The sequence below is a fragment of the Apis cerana genome, linkage group LG5, assembly GCF_029169275.1.
Source record: "Apis cerana isolate GH-2021 linkage group LG5, AcerK_1.0, whole genome shotgun sequence".
NCBI classification, from domain to species: Eukaryota; Metazoa; Arthropoda; class Insecta; order Hymenoptera; family Apidae; genus Apis; species Apis cerana.
Genome location: NC_083856.1, coordinates 12369931 through 12395291, shown reverse-complemented (window position 1 = coordinate 12395291; position 25361 = coordinate 12369931). Strand labels below are relative to the sequence as shown.

Here is a 25361-nt window from a genome sequence, read left to right as displayed (position 1 = left end):
CGCGCACTCTGCACTAAAGAGTGTTCAATCGAATATGAGGAGCGGTTGAACCGGCGATTCGAAAGGCTGCGCCGATTGAAAATATTTGCGCGCAATGCATTTGATTGAACGAGGAAAGGACAAAGCGTTTCAAATTAATTTTTCAAAAACCGATCGTTATACGGGGCGCTATTAATTACGGCATTAGCGTGGATTTACCGCGAGGGGGAGGGGGGAGGCATAGCAAATTGCGCACGATGAATAAATACCGCGCGGAAAACTCGATTGAAAACTCCCCTCCAAACGAACAACGCGCGAATATCGTTCTCGATCCGTCAATGATGTCGAACTCGTAACGCGTTCCGATTCCACGCCTCTTCACGCATCCGATTCGCGAACATCTGGTGGAATTTCGAAAAAAAAGTTTATTAGAATCGTCTTGCGTTTTTGTCGTTACACGATGATAGAGATTTCATTCAAATTTTGTTTCTTTAACTTCACCGAAAAGTTTGGAATATATTCCATGAGCAAACATTGCATCGAGCAGTTTTGAAAATTGAAAATCAAATAAAGAATAATTAACGTTGATAATAAGTGATAGAATTAGTGATAATATTCGATAATTTGGCGGATTTTATTTCACCGAGCGAAAGTTGATAAATTTATTGCGCCATCCAAGTATCGATGATAACACATTGCGGTTCGGTGTAGAGCCGTTTAGATTTCCTGTAATCATTGATGGTTACTCGTTATGCACAAAATCGAACCCTATTGCCGCAAATTGATCGTGAAACGTGACCGCAACCGATGGACACGTAACCGATGTAAATCAAGATTGTCGATGTTGAACGAAGAGAGAGGGAGAAAATGTGAAACACATGCTATGAAAATGTCGCGTTCTCGTCCCTTCGACTTCATTATGTTAATTTATCCCATTGACGATGCTGTGTATAATTTGATTAACTTGGACATACGCGTAGAATCATTCGCGTAGAATATATAGAGAATTGTATGGTTCGATCGATGGTTCCTTTTTTTGAATCGATCTCTATCTGATTTAAAACGAAATCACAGAAAGTTCTCTATGATATTAATTTTCAGTCTTTGAAACGTTATATTGGTAACTTTTCTTTTCTTTTTACGTTAAAACAAGAATACAATTAATACTTTTGTTCTTACGAACGAAACACGTTGAAATAATTCGTAATTCGAACAATGGAAAGCTATAATTGGAAAAAACGTTCTGTGAAACTGGGATGTCAGGAATGTATCAGACAATTTAAAATTTTCATTAAAATTCGTAAAATTTTAGAAAACGATTAATTGATAAATTAAATGATTAAATGATATTTCAACGTACGATTTCGAAAAATAATACCGGTTTCCCGTCGGAAACAAGTGTATCTTGTTTGCATCAATGAAATATATTCGATTCGATCCGAAATATAAATATATGGTCATAAATTGTTCATTCCCGCGTGTTTTATTCCAAAACACTGTACAAATCATACGAAAACACGATGCTACGCAACATATAATTCCCACAAAATTATGAAAATTATAACGAAAATTTAATAATATTGTTCACACTGTATAAAAATTATCATAAAAGACAATAGCACATGCACGCACACGGAAATCTATCGACTAACTTTGCGAAAATTTTTGTTTCGAGTTAACAAAAATACTGACCAATCAGAGAGCCGCAGCGCTAGTATGTGCTGCCACTGATGTACTTCGGCTGTTTACTAAAAGTTTGATGACGACACTACCGCTGCGGTTTCTTGATTGGTCAGTATTTTTCGTTATAGCTCGTCAACGAAGCCGAAAGGAACATTTTTACAGAGGGAAAAATTGCTTGAAATCAGGAGATCGACTTGAAAAGATATTTCGTACAATTTATTTTCAACTTTTAATCGAATATAAGTAAGTAACACGTTTTATTAAATAATCGTACTAAAAATATAAAATACTGTGTACGAGATGTGGCAACATAGTCCAAGATATACGATCGTCGTGTATATGCAAATTGTCGTTCCGCGTTCTCCGGTCGAAAGTTTCAAACTCTGGCTTGAACAATTCTCGTTTATGAAAGAAGGCTGCGATATATTTTTCGAACCTTTGGAAAAAGTGGTTCGCGTTTCGGCGAACTATGCTTATTCTTCTCAAAAAAAAAAATACGCTCGTTCGATGCATTCAATTCGAATCTCAAGATTTCTTACTTGAAGTAAGTTGGAATAAAAAAGTTAAAAATATCGTATTTTTCTCTCTGAATTTTCGTTTCTCTTTCTTTTTCTTTTTCCTCTTTAAAAAAATATATCATATCTTCTTAATCGTTTTATATTTTATACATATTACATCAATTTTAAAATCGTACCATCGACTAGTTTTTCATTGAAGAAATGTTTAAATAGGTGTATCGAAGCGTGGCATAGAGAGAGAATTAGCAATTTGATTTCTGCATTATCGATAGGGACAAAATTTAAGCACCATATCGAATTTCCCAGATCGGTTTGAAGAAACGATTGTAATATTGAGATGTAATATTTCGCCTCGCTAGCAGATGAGCCGAATAGAAAAATTCCGTATCGATTTGAGAAATGACAGGGAGAAATTTGTGCAAACGTCGGGAGATACGGTTCCGTTCGATACGTGGCAGCTGGACTTTCGCGTAATGCTAAAATATTACACTCGAAGAAAGAATCTTTTGTAAACTGATCTATATTTTAGTAGAGGATCGGTTCAGTTTCACGGATGGTTTATCGTTGGACGAGAAGTACATGACCAGAATAAGTATTTAGAATCGCGATGATTTATTATCAGGAATTGAGATTTCTTCTCGCGTCTCGATCGATTTTCTTCGTTTTTATCTTACTTTATTATAGATAAGAAAGAATAGCGATGGTGAGAAGGAAGGAAGAGTGAGTTACGGCTATGCATAGAGGGCGGTAAAAATTCGTAAATATAATTTAGGTAACGAAATCGAGGGACTTGGTGAGTGAAGGATCTGCGATAGGAGATTGGTGAGAGGTGGGAGATAGTGTTGTGTCGTAGCGATATGATTGAAAGGAAGGGTGGGGGACGGTGGATCAGTGGTCGATGCATTCTTGTCGGTCAGTAAATAAAACTAGGAGAAGACGTCCTTTGCGCGAGTGTACGTGCTCCTGAATATCGATTTTATCTCGAACGGAGCGACCGCAACGTTGCTGTGCGAGATAAAATGTAAACAATATTGTTTACACGCTGGATTTCGCGCCCATTCCAGGATTTTATATACCTCTCCTATATTCGTCGCTTCGTCAAATCCATTAAAAATATAACTGAATTGGTAACCTGTGTATTATCGATGTTCAAATTGCATCGTCCTCTTTTATTAGAGTACTGCGTATATAAAATTTTCGAAGAACATATCTCGAAACTGCATCCATTAACGACCAAGCATCGCAAATATGAAATCAAAATTATTGAATTTTATGGAATCAAAACGCATGATTTGGATTATCGATCAAATGGTTTTCTTTTTTTATTAGAAAGCATATAAAATTTTCGTTCGACTTGATTTTGAAAAACATTCAATATATCTTGATTAACGATGAAACATCGCAAATATGAAACCACAATTGTTAAATTCGAAATCGTATCATCTTCTTTCTTTATTAGAAAGCATATAAAATTCGACTTCAACGGACATTCAATATATCTCGAAATTGCACTCGTTAATAACGAAATACAAAAATTTTATCTTCAACTTGAATTAGCGAAATAAAATCTTTTATTAGAGCAGCATAATTTATAAAATTCTCGACTCGACTTTGAAGAGTATATCTACTATAGAAACTAACGACCGAAATACGTTCCAAATACGAGACAAGTACGAAACTGTTCCGTCGTTGGAATTCGTTTCGTTGTCGAAGTTTCGGTAACCGGGCTCAATCTCAATTTTCGTTAAAAATCTTAACAAACTCAAACGAACTTGTTTCTGTGCGTCGAGCAACGAAACGGATGCTCAACTCGGCACGATTTGAACCGAACGCTCTCAATTTATAGCGTCGCGATGTCTGAAACTGCACAAACTCGTCGTCTTATTGACCCTGTTTCCAACCAATCACATTCTACTCTCAGAAGCTGTCATTATATGTTTTCATCCGTCCTTAAAATTCTCCTGCCTCTTGCTTTAATCAGCTATGCGTTCGAATTGTATTGATAAAATATAACAAAAATTCCTCGATGGAATTTAGTCAAGATTAATTTTTTTTCATCATATTCATTGATCATTATTTACCATTCGTTATTGATACCACTTGCTAAATAGTAATCTTACTTCAGTTTTCAATCTCGATTAGTTTCAAATCGAATCTTTTTATCTAATTTTTCAAATGCAGTATAGAAGAATTGCTCAAGATATTTCCATAAATAATGATCGAACTCTGATGAATTCCAATCAATTAGTCAAGATTCTAATTACTTTCGAGTACATATTCAACGATTAATTGAGTTGAAAAATTAAAATTTTATCTATTCGATGGACGCCATTCTGTTTTGATTCTGTTTTGTCCGTTTCCCTTTTTGAATCGTACTATGACACAGTACAATAGAACAAAGCATCGGTACAATCCACATCTATATAACGTAATTTATTTCTATTTTTCCTTTATTAAATATTAAATATTCCTTTTCATTGTAAATTCTTTATTTTACTTTGAATCGTATTTCTTAATATTAATAGCCTTATTCGAATTATGTTAGAACATAAGCTAATATAATTAAATTTACGCTATAACTTCGTTATATAATTATTCGAGTGACTTTATTTCTTAACTTCGACCGTTCGAATTTTACCGATCGTAACGCGCTCTATCTCGAGGAAATTATAACAAATAAAATAATAACGATAATATAATAAATAAAATTCGGGGGAAAAAAGAAAAAGAAAAGATCTCCTTCCCTGATAGAATGATCCTTTCGAATCGATGGAATACGGGGGAAAAAAAAAGAGGAAGAAAAAAGCTCAAATTTTGCTGATCAATTTGATCAGTAACGCGTTCTATTCTCTGTTCGATAAAATTCAAGCGGAAAAAAAAAGATCTCCTTCCCTGATAGCAGAACAATCCTTTCGAATCGATGGAATACGAAAAAAAAAGAAAAAAAAGAAAAAAAAAGGGAAGAAGAAAGCGCGATCTCGTGACACCGGGGCGCATAGAAAAGGCGGGTTAGGCACAAAGCGGGCCCGTGGTTCCATATTGTCGTTCCCCTCCTCCGAAAAGCGAAGAATTTCCTATTTTTCCGAATTATCGCGCTCGATCAACGGACGACCGCTCGATCCGCCGCTTCCTCCCCCCTCTCCTCCTCCTATCCAGCCACGAGTCGCCAAACAATGATTTCCCTCACGTACAGGCGCCGTTCAACCGGCACAATGCGGAAAATTGCGGTGATTGCGGACAACGTGAACGCCGCCGTTCGTCGAGCCGTTGGATAGAGGGGGGAGGAAAGAATTCTTGAGAGCGTGCCAGCCGTTCGTAATTGCGAACGGCTCGCGACTTACGAAAGTTTCGTAAAAGGATCGGCATCGATACCTTGATTTTTTCTTAAACGTCTTTTTTTTTCCATTCTTGCTGATCCATCGAATTTATTCTTGAATCGAAGAAAGAGAATTTTACGTACTTTAATATCTGCAATGTGTAATTTTCGTTCATCGACAAATTTTTTATTTCAAATTTGAACTAAACTATCTGACGTTTTGGTTAGATCTGGTTACCTAAAAATGATCAATTTGTTATTTTATTATATTTATTATATTTCACGCGATAAGTTTGTTTAAATATGGGGAAAAAGAGAGTGAGATTGAATTTATCGACAAATTTCATTCTTACCGATCGATCGGATTTATTCTTAAATCAAAGAAATCCTTTAATATTTTCATTTTTTAATTTTCATTTCCATTCGTTCGTCGACAAATTTGATTCCTTCCGATTAATTATCCATATATCTCCGAATTAATTCGAATTCCCTGTCTCGTTTCGCACATTTTTCTTTTTCTTCTTCTCTCAATTTCTTTATTTCTCGGTCGGTAATCACGAATCACTGAGGAAAAAACAAATGCAACGCGATGCGAGCGAATAAAAGGTAGTTGGGTACGTCATATCGCAGCCATTCACGGCGAAGAAAATTCTTCTTGTAATGAAAAATCTAGAGAGTTGTGTAGCGCGCGTATTCACCGTTGAAATTTTTCCTCCATCTCCATCGTGAAAGGATCCTGAATTTCGAACAAAAAATTCTGCCCCTGATTATTTTTAAATATTCCCGATTTCATCTCGTGTCGTATGAATTAGATCGATTTAAAAGGAAAATAATTATTTTCTCTGTTTGAAGAATTTTTTTAAAATGCTCATTTTGTTATATTCAGTGAATCGAGTTTTATATCAACGATGCTCGGGAATACAAATTTACAAGATATCGAAATCGATCAGTTCGATTTACGATTCATATATAAATGGAGATAAACAGAAATGAACGCTTTATTAATTCACTCGAAATACGCGAAATTTTATTCGAGGGAGAAAGTAAATTAAGTTTATTATCGCGCTTATTTCGTGTTATTTCTGATTTCGATAAAACGATTAATCAATATACGATGATGTATATTATGTAATGGTAATGAAATTACCATCAAACGCATGCATCAAATGAATGAAATAATTCTTTCCCCTTTTTTTGTAAAATAAAAATATAAATAATATCGCTTTATAATATTCTTTGGTTATGAAGTTGATTATTAAATATAAAATCGTTGCAATTGTTATTGCGATACGAAATAACAAATAACAAATTGAAAAATGATAAAAAATTCGTTATAAATATTCTTCGAAGGAAATATTAATTAAGCAAATATTGTTAACAACTAGGTTGCTCGTGTTCGTGCAAATTAACATTTTTCACGATCACGTGATGTAGAAATGAAATTGAAACAAAAATTGTTCTATTCGTGATGTTAATGTATTTTTACTTTTGAATATTTGAATATTTTCTTGCGTATCGTTCTGTAGATTTTTCTACGTACAAATTTTCCATGAATGCATAAAGATCCGCAATCTATTTAATGATGAAACGACGACCGTGCAACAGAACATTTTGGATTTCTGTTCTAATAACAATAATATATCGCGAAAGCAACAACAATAGCTTTATTCCGCTCTTTGAAAGAAAATGGATAGGACAATGAAAATCTCTCGCAATAGAATCCAGTTTGCTCGTTACGAAACCTTGGCCCGGATTCAGAGTGCATCCTTGAAAAGGGCAAGTGCCCTCAACGTATTTCCAACTATCAAATTCGAAGAGAAACATTAACAAATCGCGAACAGTTTTTTTTCCTCGAGTAATGAACTCGTTTTGTCCCGAAAAATGTTCGAAGAATCTCTAATTCGTACGTGCTCGATAGATCAATTAATCAACGAACGAATCATAATTTCTAGAAAAAATTATCGAAAACAATCGAAAGAATCAAATCATCGATAATTTAATAATAATAACAAAACCTTTATGAATCTTTGTTAATTTACCAAAAAAATTTATTCGATTAAAAGTTTTAAATATTCCCATATTTATCGAATTTGAGTATTAAGAAATATTTTAAAATTAATATTAGAAATTTTTTTCGTTTTTTATCATAAATTTTCATTAGAAAATAACGAGAAAAGTAAATAATGTCAAAAGAGACAAAAATTATCGACACTTTCTCAAAAAAAATTTTATTCCGTCGTCCATTTGTCCAACGAATGAAGATCCATACTCGAATGTTGCATCGTAAAACATCGAAAGCGTATACGTGACTTACAGCGCCACGCCTAAACCGTGTAATTCCAAGATAATAGGTCACGTGTGTGATCCGTATTCGTGATCCACACAAACGACCGTGCAATACACACGAGCTACGACGCACGAAGCCGATTGGCTATCGGCAAGAAATGACCGAACCGAACCGAACCGAACCGAACCGAAACGAAACGAAACGAAATCCGTTGCTTAAATCGCATCCGCAGAGATACGCATGTAATCTTGATCCATATTCGTTTGTCCATTCGTTGGCGTCGTTCAATTTTCCGTCATGGCTTCTTTCGAATGATGTTTCGCACGATGGATCCTCTATCCTTCGCGATTTTCTCTTCCGACCAAGCGAATTTTAGAACCGATGGAATGTTTTTTTTTCGACCGATTGAACTTTCTTTGCGCGTACATTGTTAAATCGCGCGAATATGCGAACGAATAATGCCAAATATTTTGCAAAATATTTATTTTCGAAAATAATACGCTTTCATCTTTTTGATAAATTTTTCGACAAGAAATCGAATAATTTATAATAACACGCGCGGTGTATTTCCATTGTTTTTTCGATCGTTCGTTTGAATATTTTCGATCTAAAATTCTTTAATCTAACGATGCTTTCGGAAATAACGTAAGGTGCTCTCGTAATATTTGCCCGTTGATCTTCATTCCGATTGGCAATGGCATTTTGTAAACATCAGGAACAAACAATTTCCATTTCTATCAATTAATAGGAACTGCGTGACGCGGTTTACCTCTATTCTAATATACGTGACGGCAATTAATTGTTACGTCCATTAATATATCAAACCTACATGTACCAAGCATCTCCTTCTCGACTAAACTAACTAATCATGTAATTTCTATGATTAAATTTTTATTGTAACTCGTTAATTTTACAAGAAATTTTCTCGTATACAATTTTGATAAAAAAGATAATTGTTCGACTTTTAATTTCCTCGATTATCGACGAACGTTTAAGACAGTTTTCGCTTCCTTGAAATATTTCGAGAAAGTCTATAATATCTCTTTCAGAGAATCGTCCATTTTCAACATGGATAGGGAAGATGAATACAAGTGAACGATCCTTCGAGAATGCATCACGCGGAATTCATTTTCATTTTCTGATTTCCCAGCAGACGTTCCCCAGGTGTGGTGGCTGCTAATTCGTTGAAAGTTGGTTTCTAGTAACTGAAACCACGCTTTAAACCACGCGAGTTCAGTTCGAGCCAATTTTCGACCGAACGATCGATCGATTTCTTTCGTTCCAATTACGAAAAATAATCGAAAATAATTAGAGAAATTTTAATTATATGGACCAAGTTGTTTTCATATTTTTTTTTTTTTTTATGAAACGAAATCATTAAATAAATGTATTATATATATATATATAAAGAGTTCAATATATTCGTGGAATTTTGAAACATTCTAGATGTTAACTAAAGTAAATTCAAAAAATTGAAGTTTTTATTAAATTCTAAATTGCGGATTTTTTTTTGCAGTGTTGTACAAAAAATATTCAAAATATACATTATGATATTTAAAAAATAAAAGAAATCTTAAGTTCCATTTTTTTTATCATATTCATAAAAATTGCGATGTTCATAGTTAAAGTAGTCTAGCAATTGTTGGAATGAGATCAAATGATGATATAAATCTAAAATAATATTTTTATATGTATATCTTCCAAAGCAATCCTACGAATATTAATATTTTATAAATAGAATCATAAAGGATTCTGAATATTCAAACGAACAGTTCAAAACGGAACAAATAAATAGCCTCAAGGGTAACAATCTCTTAATCCTAATATAAATCAAAACTTACACAAATACGTGCAAGCGCAGTGAACTGTATTTCGAAATAGCAAGAGGAATAGCAAAGTGTATTTAAATCGTTCCTAATATCTTAAAATTAATTACGAAAAATAAGCAACAATTTTTTAAACGATTCAAAAATATATGGATACTTTTTCGAATTCAATTTTTATCTCTTCTAAAGTATTTTCTATATTTGATTTCGTCACATTCTTTAACCATCATTATCGATCGAAATCGATAAAGAAGGCATCGATAATATGAATCTTACCAATTTTATCCTCAAAACAATAGGAGAAGAATAGCAGAAAATAGTGAAAGATAAGAATTAACAAACTATGGAATATATGAAAAAACGAAAATAACAAATTTGAAAAGATTTTCATTTTTGAAAATTCTTTGCATTTGTATCTAACATTGTTATATTGAAAAAAAATCATACAAAAGATTCGTTTCTTCCAAATAACGGAAGTACTTCAATTCGTGTAACATCTTCAAAATGCTAAAACCTTGCAAACGTGTGAAAAATCTTACTTATTCTCGATTTATCTAAATAATCCTGTTACACTGTCCATCCGCGCGGTCCATTTATTAGCCCCGAGCCAACACCAGAAATCCCAGATTACCCCGATCATTTTATCGCAACGTGAAACATATTTCGTTCCACGGTCCCGCCAGTATCGTTAATCGCGATAAATCGTATAGAATCGCGAACCGATCACGCGCTCCTCCCTTCTCCCTTGTTCGAATCCGCGTGGCAGCGAGGCGCATGCGTGCACTCGATCCCCTCCTTCCTTTCCATTCTCTGGATCAGCAGCAAGGATGAATGAGTCGAGGGGAGAGCGGCCTCCGGGGATGTCACCGATCCCTCGCGTCACTCTCCCTCCCTCCTCCCTCTCTCCCCCCTCCTCCTCCGCGTCGGGGGTTAAAAATAGCCGGATCCACTGACGTCATCGATCTGTCGTCGCCGGACCAAAATGGTGAGCCAGTTCGTAACATTTGAGATAGTGGTTGAAAATGCAAAATCTTATCTGTGCAGCCGCATGAAGTGAGCAAGGCGTGTAGGTCAGTTACGTACACGATCGATTTTCAGATTTTCAGCAATGAAAGAAAATAGAATGAGATTGTTGGAGAGGAGTCGGTATTACAGAGAGGAATTTTGCGAATTTTATTCCAGCTTTTCAGAGTGAATTATTATAATAATTATAACTTTGTATTAATTTTTCGTATATTCGAAATAAATATTATTTGTATAATTCAATCGAAACGAGCTACTTTGCTTTTGTACGAAACAAAGGGATCGTAATAACAAAACTGCGAAATAAAATTTGTATAAATTCGATTTCAAAAGAAACGGAGCTTGAATAAAGATTTGTCTTATTCTTCAAATATCGGAATGCACCTGCTATACTTCGAATATTTTTTTACGCTTTTAATTTGTTTAATTTGTTACTCTTTTATATTGTTTTCGATTAGTTTTGTTTTAAGTCGGAATGTGTTAATAACGTGTGACTATGACCAACCCTCCCCACCACCGCGCTTCATCGGTCCACGCTTTTTTCACGGATGAAACACACGTTTCATTGACCAGCTGGAATTCTCGTCGAAACGGCGCGGCGCTGCGGTGAGGCCGCGTTCCTGTGGACGATTCACAGCGGCGATTTTACAAAGTTACCCCCTCGACTCGATTATTTCGAGCTCGTTCGACGACCGTTTTGCGGATTTTGGATTGAAAGGTTGTCGAACGCGGATGGAAATTCTCGCCCGAATCGAATACACGATTGTGTAGAGCGGTTTTAATTTAACGAGTCATCGCTGCCTTTTTTTTTCCACGCGCCGCACAATAATGTATATTAACAATTGGATAAAATTCATTTTTATATGTATAAAAAAATAATTGTTTTTTAAAATTTTAAATCCTCTTTTTAAACAATGCATGCGTTTCTATCGTTGTTTATTTATTATACATTTTCGAGAAATAAGCTATAACAATATTTCTAACTTTAATTAATAATTTTTTTTTATTCCTTTCAATGTTTCAAAGCTATGTCTAATCTTCTTATAGTGCCTCTTTTTATTTTATAATTTTCAGTTTCATCGTTTTTATCGTTATTTCTTTAAAATATTCCATTTCCAATTCCGAAGCTCCAGTTTATCGTACGTTTGTCAAATTCGAAGCGCTTTCTAATTGCTTGTCACAACTTTTTTCCGTGGTTTTACTTTTAAGGGAAGAAATTACAAATATAATTTGTATATTCACATATATTTTTTTATATATTGATTATTATATATTTCCCTTTCATACATTTAATCGTATTTTTATATTACACATACATTTTTAATGAAATAATAAATTATACATAATAAAAAGCAGAGTATCTAATTTTATAAAAATTAAATCGTAAGCTCGAAATCTGGAAAAAAATTAATTTTGTCCAGTTAAGCTCCTATATTATGTTCACTGGCCGCCGCGCGGTTGCAGATATGGTGGCAATTGTGTAGCATAGCGTTTCTCGAAGTATCTCTCTCGCGCGGAAAAAAGAGGGAAATATATACACGGAATTATCGAGTGTAACAAGCGCGTTCGACTCGAGTATTTCTTAGACGGTCAACAATGCGAACTGGGTCGAGGCGAGGAGGAGGATCGATGATGTAAATGAACGAAATTCTGTTTGAAACACGAGTTCTGTCGTATCGTGATTCTCCCATCCCCTTCGAGAATCGAGGGGCGTAGAAATTGAGAAACGAGACAAATCCATTGTTTTCCAACTCCCCTGCTACATCACGAATCCAAAAAAATGTACGGAATGCTCGTCAAGAGGATAAATTGGCAACACCTGCTCGAGATGGATGGCGTGTTTTTTTGGTAGACGCCGACGCCGCATCGTGGTTCGAAACGGTCAAAATGCGGGAAGAAATAGCATGCTTTTTTATGGATTGTTTATTACGAAAAATATACGGGTTTTATAGGTTTTCTTTCAATCATTGATTTCTTCGACTTTGATAAATATTTTCACGATATTTAATTTATAATTAATTAATTAAATAATAATATAATATAATTTTTTTAATTGTAACAAAATATAAAAATTATAATTTTTTATAATTAATTAATTAAATGCAATTGCGTATTCGTTACACATTTGATATAATTCCCTTTTGTTTTATAAACATCGCTAAACGTAAAAGAAAAAAGAAAGATAGCGAGATTTCAGAAAGGATATTCTTTCGAAAAATATATTTTTTAATATCACGAGATTCTAATTAAATCCTTCTAAAAAAATCATATAACGAATTGGAAATATTGGATAATTTTGGAAATCTCGTGCATTTTTCCATATTTTTAAGTTCAAAAAATTAAAAAAATTCTGGATTATCTTTAAACAATTATGAACGATATATTCCTTCCAAATTTCATTGATCTTTGAACGAATCTGAGAAATAAATTTTTTTTTAATTTTAATGAATGTTATAATTGTTTACGTATAAGAAGAATATCAATCGGTGAAAAAACTCGACGACTCGAAGTCTTGGCACGCTACTGATCGCCAACCTCTCGAGAGACAGTTAATTCGCCAAACAAGAAAGAGAGAGAAAGAGAGAGAGTGGGGGGGCCTCTCCTCCGATTTGAACGTCGGCTACTTTCCGCCCTACTTCACGCACGGATCCACTTGGTGGCGCGGCGTGTTTCAAAAAGTGTAGTGTCGCTGAATTATTCATGACGCGTTTTCTTTTCGGCTACGGCCGACCATCGCCCACCCTCCATACAGGGGGAGCAGAGGGGAGGAGGGGGCTTCTCGTTAAGACGTTTGCGAGATGAATACGAAACACACGTTGCCGGTTGCCGGTGAAAAATAAGCGCAATCATCGGCCGTCCTCTAATAATTCATCTTTCCCCCGCAAATCGAGCACGAGTTCCTTCGAGTTTCGTCGATTTCGAATTTGCGCCAATACCATTTCCACTACGTGTGTTTCTGTTTAATCCTTCGATTAAATTTCGAACGGAACGGACGAATTCTATTGTACATATTGAAATTAGAAATCGTGATTGCGTTGAAAATATTTGAATACGTGAATACTTGTTTGATAAATAAACAAATTTCGAGATATATCAGAAAAAATAAATTAAAATTCCATTCCTTATTGAATGGACAAATTTTATATTATTTTGTAATTTTGTATAAATTGAAGTCTAATTGAAATGATTTTAAAAAATATTTTGATATGATAAATGAAAATTTATTCTCCGTTTTGATATAAAAAGCCTAACCTTTATTTATCGTTACGTTCCTAGCATTCGTCCTTTATTACAATCTCAGAACAAAACATTTCAATCTGCATAAGATACATCTCTTCTATATCCGAAACACCATTAAAACGAAATACCATCGATACACATTGTAATAATTAACGTCGAGAAAATTGGCAGTAGTAATAATTCGCATTACCTTCAGTCAGAGAGCCTCGTTCGAATCGATTCCCTTTGATATTTCGACGCGGCGAATCCATTATCGACGATCGATCAAACAGAGAAAGAGAGAGAGAGAGAGAGAGACAGACCGACAGACAGAGAGAGGTAGGCCCACGTGACGCGATCCATCGGTGGTATATGGCCAACGGTGCATCGAAGAAGGCACGCTAATTCTGCCACGGACCGTAAACGTGCATGCCCTTAATACCCGATCACGTATGCGTGCGTTCCCCACACACCTAGGATTAGGATCCTAGATCCGGGCAAACGGCCCTGCTTCCACTCTGGTTTAACAGTTCATCCCTTAATCCGCGCGTTATACCCCTTATCTCGGCCTTATCCGAGTAGCCGTGCCGGATCGAAAATTCGCTACCGGCTATTCATTACGGATTATCCGCCGTAGCTAATCACCCGGCCAGAACAACTGTATTTCGACAAAATGGATCGAGGCGTGGTCGATTAGGCGATAGGTACTACCACGGGGAGGAGGACGGGGGGAGTCGACGTTAGACGAGATAAAATTTGAACGAGTTCAAATTCGAGAGGTTGGATAATTTTATTACTTGTTATTCGAATAATTGTTTTATTAATTAATTCGGTTTTCAGATATATTTTGGATAAAAATCAACGTGTTTCTATTCTAATTTCGAAAATAAATTTTTCTAAGCGTTTTTTTTTTTTAACTAGGATAGAATAATCGTGAGATTTTATATTTTTTTCATTATAATCTATTCTTTAAAAAAATGAATATCGAACTAGATTTCTTTCATAATAAGAATGGACAAAATAATTAAGGAAAAAGAAAGGAATGAATCGGTTCTCAATAAATAAAATTCGAATAGATAAAATTTGAAACAAAAATTTAAAAGAAAGAGATTTTGAAGATTATTATTACCAATATTAGAATTTTATTACGAATATCGCAACACTGTATATTTATTTTTTTATCTTTAAATAATTGGATGTCTTGCTTAACGATCCTTAATTTTTCCATATTTTTTCGTATCACGAAAGGAACGAGAATTTATTTCTCGAAATGAAATCTCGCGCAGCAGACGTTTTTTCGAAAGTGTACGATTGAAAGAATTTTTTATGTGCAGTTTGTAACTTTTTCAACTTTGATCAATTAAATTTTTCATCAGTTTTCCTCTAGTTTTTACATTCCTCGTCATCATTTTCCCTCCAAATAAAACTATTCAAATCTAAAAAATGCTAGAACTTATTACTACTCGTACAAAGTATCCAAAAAAATTACGATATTATGTTAATTTTTCTCGATAAAATCGCGAAAGAAAAAAAAAAGCAAAATCCATCAATTCTCGATGTTTGGTTGTTAAAAAGAATTATCATATTCCGATAGATTTTGTTCGTACAACAATCGAGAGTTAGAACGAATTTAGATTAATATTAGGGGATATGAGACGTGAAATCAGGCGGAATTAAATATTCGATCAGATTCTGAATATCGAGGAGGAAGAACGCAGACAATGCCTTTATGAAATTACGTTAAACGATCGACCGCCGTCATAAAAACGTCGAATCTGTTTCCATGGATCACGTAAAAATCTCTCCCTTTCTCTCTTTAACCTTCCCTCACTTCCCGGATATTTAATCGCGCTTCCGTCTTCACTTTTACTCGAACATCTCATCGATCCGTCGATATTTTATAGATTCTTCAAAATCTCTCTTCTTATCCTTAAAAAACGAGATATATTCGAGGATTATTTTTTTATTTACGTGTATAGAATCGTAAATCGAAAGAATGGCAATGATTTCGTTACATAATTGTATATCCATTAATATATTGTGAAATGATTCGATTAGAATAAAGAGCGTACAATAAGAAAAAATATATTTAATAAAGGAAACAGGAATAAGCTATGTTATATAGATGTTCGGGTCAATGTTTTTGTTCCACTACTTTGTTACACTGAGCTCACTATGTCGTTCAGAACGGTTGAAAAGGGGAGAAAAACAAAACAGAATCGAAACGTACGTACGAACAGCGGTCGTACGCAATTCATGGATAAATATACGAGTCGCATCTTTACGTGTATAAACGATACGAATGAAAATATGTTTAAATTCATTCTTTATTAAAATATTCAATTTTTGGGTAAAAAGAGAAAAGTATCTTCCCTTTTTTTTTTTTTGATTGATAAATTCGAGTTCCGTCATTCGATCAAATTTTCATCGAACATCGATATAGTGGAATTTTTATATTTAATCCGTTGTTGAATAACTATCGAATCGGACGAATAGATTTTTGTATTTCGATTTTTCTATAACAATTGACGAAAAATAATTGGATACTACGAATCGACGATACAAATTTTCGATGCATTCTATTAAAAAAAAAATATTTAAGAAACACGATACGATAGATTTGATTGTAGAATATGTACAAATTGTATGTATTTACGCATCGATAAGTATGTATAAAAAAAATACGATTAAAGTATTTCGTTGAAATTAAAGTAAGAGCGGATGACAAAGTTGGAAGAAGCTATTCCATAGAGGATGAGGCGAAAGAAAGTTCAGAGTGGCGTGGACGGGATCAGTTTCAATCGGAAATGGGCTTCCAACCAGCCGAATAAACGACAGCCGAGCCACGATAGATGCAGGTCGAGGCGCAATTTAAACTTTCTCGTTCTCGCTTATGGCTCCTTCGTCCAACGAGATTCCGGCAGATAGGCCGAAAGAAGGATGGCACTGACAATGTACATAAACCTATTTCTAAAAATATCGACAGATTTTGGCAACGATCTTACAAGGACTCCCCCTTCTTATCGAAAGATTCTTACTAACAAAACATTTTTAAAAATAGAATTTTCTGTTGGATGGATTATATTTTCAGATAATTATTCAAAATTAATCGCAAGATTGAGGAAATATTTAATAAAGCAAAAGAAAAATCGGTGAAACATGAAACTGCAATGGTCAATATTTGGAATAAAAAGAAAATTTTACATGGAACGATCAAAACGAACGATCGCGAATACTTTGGCACATTTTCGGATGAATAGGAATCAAAGTTAACATTTAATTTAAACGATCGAAGATATACGAAAAATATATTTTTTAATTTTGTTTTATACGAATATTTCTATCGAGACTATAATATCAATAGAACATTTGATTGAGAACGAATATGTCAAATGGAAATATCATTAAATTTAATTAACGAAATTTCTAATTATCGATAATACGTCTACGCGAATGGATCCGCACTTGATATCCTAGCGCAGGCAATCGTGTTAAAAAGAGCCTCTAACTCCCCAACTCCCGCCTAAACGATACCTCCAACTGACTCACAATCACTTTCAAGTTTTACTCGGTCGGTAAGAACAGTTGCCCGCCCAATTCCCTTCCACTTAGCCGAGTGGATCGAACTTGCCTACCTCTACGGACAACTATACGCTGCAAACAGAACTGCGTAGAGGAGCGAACTTGTTCAACTTTCTTCGTGTTTCTAATAAAACCTCGTGCTAATTTCTCTTTCACATAAAGTGAATTGCGATGTTAAAAAATTAGCGAAATTGTGACACGGTATTTATAACGGAACAAAATTGCATGTTACGTTTAACGATATACAACGATATATGTGTAAATCATCCACGATAAATGAATGGTTCTTGTGGAAAAGTATATTTTGAATCCGCAGCCTCATGTAAATTACATAAAGTACAGTTACGAGGAAACATTGAGCTGAACTTTAGCACGAATGTGCCATTACTTTCGAAGACTTTGTAAATTATGTTTGGAAGAAAATTGCGAGGATAGAATTAATAATTGAAGAATCTCTTATAAAAAATCAACTCGAAAAATAATTAATTGATACTTATTTATAATTAGCTTTCGTACTGATGATTTTTTAATATAACAAAAATAATTTAGGTTAGGTTAACCTATTAAATCCTCTAACGGCTTTCCATTTAATTTCGATTCGCGTATCTATATGAAACAAAAATTTATTCAATTTCTAGTTTTTTATATTAAGTTTTCAGTTAAACTTAAGTACTTATATTAAGTAACTTTTTAATAAACAACGTATCAAAAAATCATCGGAATCGTAGAATAATTTTTAATATAATACAATAACGAAAATTTGTACATCAGTGATTCGATTCCTATTTAAAACATAAGAACCGTATTAAATTGAACTTGCAACGCGATTTTACGAAAAAAATAACTCGGTTCTCCCGCGCAAGCTAAAACGGTGAGAATTAAAAGCGCTAAGGAAATGGAGGAAGAAAAAAAAAAAAAAGAAATCGAAGTATTTTCGAGTAAATCTAAATAAATGCTAACGAAAAGGGAGAGGAGAAAGAATAGAAATTACGCGCATCCGCCGTAAAATATCCTTTTATGAATACGGTGAACTCGGATCTTTATGAAACACCGTCATATCCGTTCTTCCATACTGGAATGCACGGCGCGAGTAAATTAAACGTTTCAGCTAGCACAACATCGGGTAGATGATACGGTACAGTAGCTGGCGAATGTAAGAGCAGAGAAAACACGATTTTTATTAACACGTTGTCCTGCGTTGGACGGACTTGGACGTTTTACGACTTTTTCTTCGTACTTCGTGTATCTACTTCTCTCCCGTTTTTTCTTCGAGACAATAGCATGTTCCGTCGGAGGTTATATCCAGAGTTGGACGCTAATGAGTCGAAAAATAAATAAGAAAATTTCGAATAACGTTTCTTCAGCATAGTTTCGTTCGGCTTAAAGAGAAACGTAATTAATCGCTCTTTCTTTAATACGCGCGATCATATGCTTCGTTAAATGCAAAACAAAATTTCATGAAAATTAATTAACGAAGGGGCGTTGCGCGCATACGTGACGCGTGTTGTAATCAACGAACGAACGGATGTTACGATAGCACAGTCGAGGTATTGTTAAATCGTAAGAGTGAGTCACGAGAGCATGCAAAATTCCTTTATGATGATTTTTTATCCACGTAATAGAGCAATTAAAAAAGCTGGAGACTCGAGCCTCTCAAAAATAGAAATAGTCGTAATCACATTTGTCAAGGTTGAATCGAGTTCCAAGGGCACGATTACTTGAGCTTTGTTTTCATCTCGATCATTCAAATGTTGCTCGTCACGAAGTCGACGATTGTTTCGAATAATAAATTACTCGAGTAAATTTTAATCCATCAATTTTGCCTCGATAAATCATTGCCTTGAAAGAAGAATACTTGAGAAATACATTTTTCCTCGAGTTTTAAATATCAAGAGGAAGAGATACATTTCAAGTTATGAATTATGAAAGCCAGGGCGGAAGAATACCACCAGGATTCGTTGTATTCATTCCAGTTTTCCATAAATTCGAGCGGTAAAAGCATCGAAACGATGAAAATATACGCAAGAATATTCCGATACGTGACCGTGCATCTCCGTCCATCGAGGACTTGCTCGAATTTGTCGTCCTTCTCTTATTCATAAATTACTAAAAACGTCTCTAGTCAACGCCTTTCATTTTCGATGGAATAATCACGATGGCGTTCATTATTACCTATATATTGATCGAATCCATAGATATCTCGAGAATATATATATATGTATATACTTTCCCATTTGAACGCTAATTAATCCAAGCATCAAACGTCAGGAATCACGAGTAGAGATATTCTTGCATGAAATTTTCAATTAATACTGGTTTTTGTTCCGACTGAAACATCCTACTATTACTAATACGTTGATGTAATCAATACAGGTCTAATTAATTTTATAATATGTATATAATATATAAATATATATTTAAAAAAAATTCGAGGAAAAGGAAAAATATGAAATAAAAAAAAAAATTGTTTTCTTATTACAGCAAAGTTGGATGGTGTGAAAACGTACATGAGGATGAGAAGAGTGCCGAAGCATCTTCAGGTAAAGGTGATCAAATGGTTCGACTATTTATGGTTGACGCAAAAATGCTCGGACGAAGAGAAAGCCGTCAGTTGTCTTCCCGGTAAGTTTTCCTTTGTTCGAAAAAGAAAAATTCTAGATATAGCAAATGTACATCTAAAAAAAAAATTAGAAAAAATTTAAAGATGAAAAAAATATCGAATGAACGTCTTTTTCTCGTTATGCATATTTATTCCACGGGATTTGCATCGTTTTTGCACGAATGTCTTTTTTCCTCTCCTTATTTCTTCTCATACATGTGAATCGCGTGTCAAGATTCATTCCATCGGATTTATTTTCATTTTATTTTTTTTTTCGTCGTTACTGCGATCTTATTTCGTTTTACGAGCAAAGTTTTCTTGCTTGATTTTTATTTAGTCCAAACATCGAAGTATATATGAAATAAGGAGATATAAAAATATAATAATATTATTATAAAATCCCTTCGAGAGTATTTTTATCCCTCGACAATAATAAAAAATATCGCGAAACAAAGAGACGAAGAAAAAAGTTTTCCAAGCTTTAATCGTAATTGCGACAAACGTTGCAGACAAACTGAAAGCCGAAATCGCGATAAACGTGCACTTGGACACGCTGCGGAGAGTGGAAATATTCCAGAACACGGAGGCTGGCTTCTTGTGCGAACTAGTTCTCAGATTGCGACCCGTTCTTTTCTCACCTGGCGATTATATTTGTCGCAAAGGTAATAACATCTCTATTATTTTTTTCCTTTTCTTTTTCCTTCTCTCCTTCCGTTTTTACACGTCGCGACACGTTTTTCCTGGACACTGGAAGCTCTTGGAACGAGAGCAACTGGAACCGCGCCAAAAGATGTATCCTGGCTGGCAAAGATTCGAAAAACCGATTGCCTACCCTTCCCACTTGGCCTCGTTGCCAATGGCCGTGCCCAGAAGGCGCGCAGTTACGAGCGAGAAATACTTTATTCGAAAGGATAGGCGTATCCGTAAGGAAACGCAAGGAAAGCAGAGTTTCAAACGACCGTCTACAGCTTCGACCGGTGCGAAAATCTTATCTTCACGCCCGTTTATCACCGGCACGATTTAACCGAGAAACTGAGTGCGTTTGATAACTCTGAACTGTTAAAACAAATGATAAGAAACTATGGTTAAACGTTTGAAAACTTCTCCATGGTCAAATTAGCATTTTCTTGGATAAGTTTCAAGTCGTAGAGGATCGATTATCGATCGTGGAGAAAAAAGAGAATTGGAAAGAAAGATTATACAAGAGAGAAATAAATCGTTCGAAATCATCGATTAATTAAATTTTTTAATTAAAATTGACCGAGCGTCGGAATAGTTTACTGTTGGACACGCGATTGGTCATTGTTTTTTCTAGATGGACCGTGTAAACGAACAGGAGCAGTCAGGCAAATAACGATCCTTTTTTTTAAGAAAGGCGAAGAACGAAGAGAAAAGAAAGAGATAAAAGTCGTTGACTCAGCGCTCTTCATCGGCGTGGAAACGACCGTCGCACGATCCGTTGGAACAGTCACTGTTTTCTAGATACTTCCATTTGATGGCCGACCTCTTCTCGAGGTGCATCACTGCCGTGCAGTTGGCCAGCTTAGCCCAACTTATGGCTGACCGTCACTACTGAAAGACGACAGATGCCGCTAGCGTTTCCATACCTCGTATCCTCCTCTCCTAACGTTCGTTTCAGTTTTTAAAACTACGCGATACGTCATACGCCATAGTTAAGATTAAACCTTACATTTGAAACGTACCAATTATAACGATAATTAAAACTTTATTTCTTAACGGTAATAGGAAAAGTTAATAAGTATACGTAACATAGAAAACCAAGTTTTGACATCTCGTGATGTGAGTCTAATCTCCATTAAGTAATATAACAAGCAGACCAACTAACAAACTAGGATGTGTTAGGATAAAGGATTGTGACGCGGTAGAAGTAGAGAAGTGTGAAACGTTCAATCGTTGTCACAAAGTGAAAAGAGAAAAATCGGTAAATAATTCTTCACCTTTCTCGATCCTTCAATTGATTCTATTCTTAAAACTTAAGAATTTGTTTTATTCTCTTATTCCTAATGGAAAATTAATTTTAAAAATTGGTATTCATATATTCGTATTATGAAATCTGTTCAAGGTGAGGTAGGGAAGGAGATGTACATAGTGAACAGAGGGCGACTACAGGTGGTGGCCGATAACGGGAAGACAGTTCTCGCTACCCTTAAGGCTGGTTCCTACTTCGGGGAGATCAGCATTCTCAATATGAGGACTGCAGGTAAAGAGTGCGGTAAATATTCCAAGCGGACCAGGGGCCCGTCAGCTGTCCCCTCTCGTGTTTTCACGATCACGTTTATCACGTTTCACGTTCTTACTACTCTGTGAGAGGCAAGCCGTCAAGCCGGTATGAGCCGATCTAAAAACCGAATTTTCTAATAACTTTTCTCTCTCTCTCTCTCTCTCTCTCTTTCTCTTTTGTCACTCTTTTACCATTTTATCCGATATTCCATTATTGTTGATTTTTCTTCTATTACGATCGACGATCGCGTAACACGAAATAAATAATATTTTTTAATATTTTTATATATTCGACGAAAAATTTCAAACGTCTTAAAATATATACAATGTAAAGAGTAAACAGATCTTCCAATGCTACAGTATCAATGGTAGTTATTGCTTATTCAAAGGATTTTGACTAACTCACTTTGTTATTCCGATTCGAGTATCCATCCTTTGTTCGTCTTTGACTCTTTCCATTCGCTATCATTAAACAGATTCGTCAAATCGCGTGAATCTACGTTCGAATAATGTGGAAAAATAAATGTGATGAAGATAGAATTATTATTATTAAATAATTATTCTAAGAGATTATTTTTTATTTTTTCTTGCAAATAACGACGAAGGGGGAAAAAATACGCACGTTAACGTACGAAAATTGAAGAGAAATCGAATGAAAACTTTGAAGGGACGTACGTTGTTTATAATTCTCATGAATATTCACGCTCGTACGAATCGAGTTTAAAAATTCCATTTAATTCTCTCCTCCATAGCTCCCCTTTTATCTAGGAAGACATATGCTCGAACATAACCTTTCTTACGTACTATTACGTTACTATTTTCAATTCGTCGGGAGAACAGTAGATGCATGGAATTAAAATGAAATCAATGGCACGAAGTCGTTGCGAGATCGTCGATGCGTATTGAATAAGGCTCGTGACACGTATTGCCCTTTAGCCTTTGCCCCTCTGTTTTTATCGATTATTGTCTTCCAGCCGATAAACCAACACGACCTACTGCAATGTAATGGATATCGTACGAAAATATACGATATTTTATAACGGGAAGCTGTACACGGCCTCGACCATGATAAAAATACTAGCGTGCCGAAAATACGAGCAAAAAAAAATCGATTTTACGGGTCTTGTCGGTCGATCGATCTAAAATCAACGGAGATACATACACACAGTGGCCCAGTAATCGCAAACGAAAAGGGAATGATTCTTTCTCTCTTCGCTTATTTGACCATCCTTTTCTGATTGTACCTCCGTATTTCTAGGACACCTTATATACTTTCACTCATATTTTTATCACGCTTTCGTAGTATACGTTAGAATATTTTAGTTTAGAAATCGATCCATCTTTGATAATTAGACGGATAATCTTTTCAGCATCCCTTAAATCTTCTCTCTTCTGGTTTTTTTTTTTTTTTGTCGATCGATTCGCTTTTAATGACATGCTAACACGTATCGTTCTTTGCGATCTTATATTTTGTTTTATCTACATTACGTGGAAGGAAATATTTGCGAATCGTCCATGCGGAACAAACGTTTCGTTTGTATAAGAAATTGCGAAATTTTGAATATTAATTTGAATCGTATCGTCACCCAAATTCGATTAATTTACCAGTCGTTTCAAAAATGAACAAATAACGGCAAATTACCGCCGACGGATATTGGGCACAGATGTGCCGACGCCAAGAACAAAGAATTTTAGAGGTCGATTGTAATTTTCTTTCTACCGTTATTTTTCTCTCCACCATTTGTCTCTCACAGGTCATATTTTTCTTTTCATAAATTTATCTCTTTCTCTCAATGTCTATTTTCTTTTTTTTTTTCTTTTCTTTTTTTAGTATATAAATATACGCACAATATGGAAGGGAAAATGTAAATTTTTCTATTCATTGCAATAACAAAATTTATATTTATGAAAACAATAATTCCAACTATAGAATTAATATTAATAATACGGACAGTAATTTTCCGAACATGGTAAATATTTCCTTCATTTTACGTTCATTTTTTTAATAGAAATGCACTATCTATATCTTATTATATTTTTCACGATTTTATCTAATCTGCATTCGGAATTGATATTATTTTTCGTATCCATATTTTTTATATTCATTGATTATCGTAGTTAGTTACCTATATTATATTAGACAATCCATAAATATCAATACTTTTCATTAGAAAGATCAATTTCTATTAAATTAATATTATTAGGAAAAATATCGAATATAAAAATTTTTACATAAAAGGGAAAAAAATCTATTAACAATATAAATCTAAAACGAATTCAAAATTTAAACATATATATATATATGTGTATAATTAATTATATTAAAATATATAAGAATCATTATTAAATTATATCAATGTTGCCTCATAATTTACTTTATTATAATTAATTATAATTACAACCAACGAATCAAAAAAAGTAAATTAATTAAATTTTTATCAAGTTGTCAATAATTTATAATTTTCATATTGTCTCATAAAACGTTCGATTTGCAACAATATATTTTTCATCTGTTTCGAATAAAACCATACAATCTATAATATTGCCTATACCACATCTATATATGCGCACACGAACGAAAAGTGTATTTACATTTTAGTCATCGATAGAACGTCCCGTCAATCAGCATTGAAATAAATACACATTCCTTTACATATTTGCCTACGTACAATACAGATTCTTTGCATGTTCGAATATTATTTACATATTACGCAAATAAATTAACTTTTATTCTTTGTCTTTGTAAGTTAAATTATATAGTAAATTATTTCCTTTTATCACTTTGACAATTAAATCGCACCGTCAATAATTAAATCGATATGTACGATTTCAATATATTTTCGCATTCAATCTCATATTTCCATTTCTTAAATATAAATGTGTAGTTAGAATTAAACGTTGATTTAAACACTTTTCAATATTTTTCATCGTTTGTGATTTATATAAGCACTTAGAAAATACGGAAGAAATAATTTTTCTCTTAAAATATAAAAATAATACAAATTGGAAAAAGTAAGGTTAAGTTGATCTCATGGCGTTAAAAAAATTGACACGTATTAAATACTAATATTTTCTTTGTAATAAATAA

General features: G+C 34.2%; 1 protein-coding gene and 2 long non-coding RNA genes across 5 annotated transcripts in view; 2 read left to right on the top strand and 1 right to left on the bottom strand.

The window, feature by feature from the left end:
- Window positions 1-25361, top strand: part of LOC108003278 (cyclic nucleotide-gated cation channel alpha-3) — a 105593-nt gene that overhangs the window by 67758 nt on the left and 12474 nt on the right. Inside the window, 3 exon segments of the mRNA XM_062075396.1 lie at window positions 19915-20055; window positions 20542-20694; window positions 22116-22265. Coding sequence (XP_061931380.1) covers window positions 19915-20055; window positions 20542-20694; window positions 22116-22265 — 444 coding nt within the window.
- LOC107993551 (uncharacterized) overlaps window positions 1-25361 on the bottom strand; it is a 41283-nt gene that overhangs the window by 14901 nt on the left and 1021 nt on the right. The window lies entirely within an intron of this gene.
- On the top strand, window positions 9149-11003 carry LOC133666135 (uncharacterized). Its single transcript, XR_009829836.1, has 2 exons — window positions 9149-10594; window positions 10708-11003. It is a non-coding gene; the product is annotated as an uncharacterized LOC133666135 (long non-coding RNA).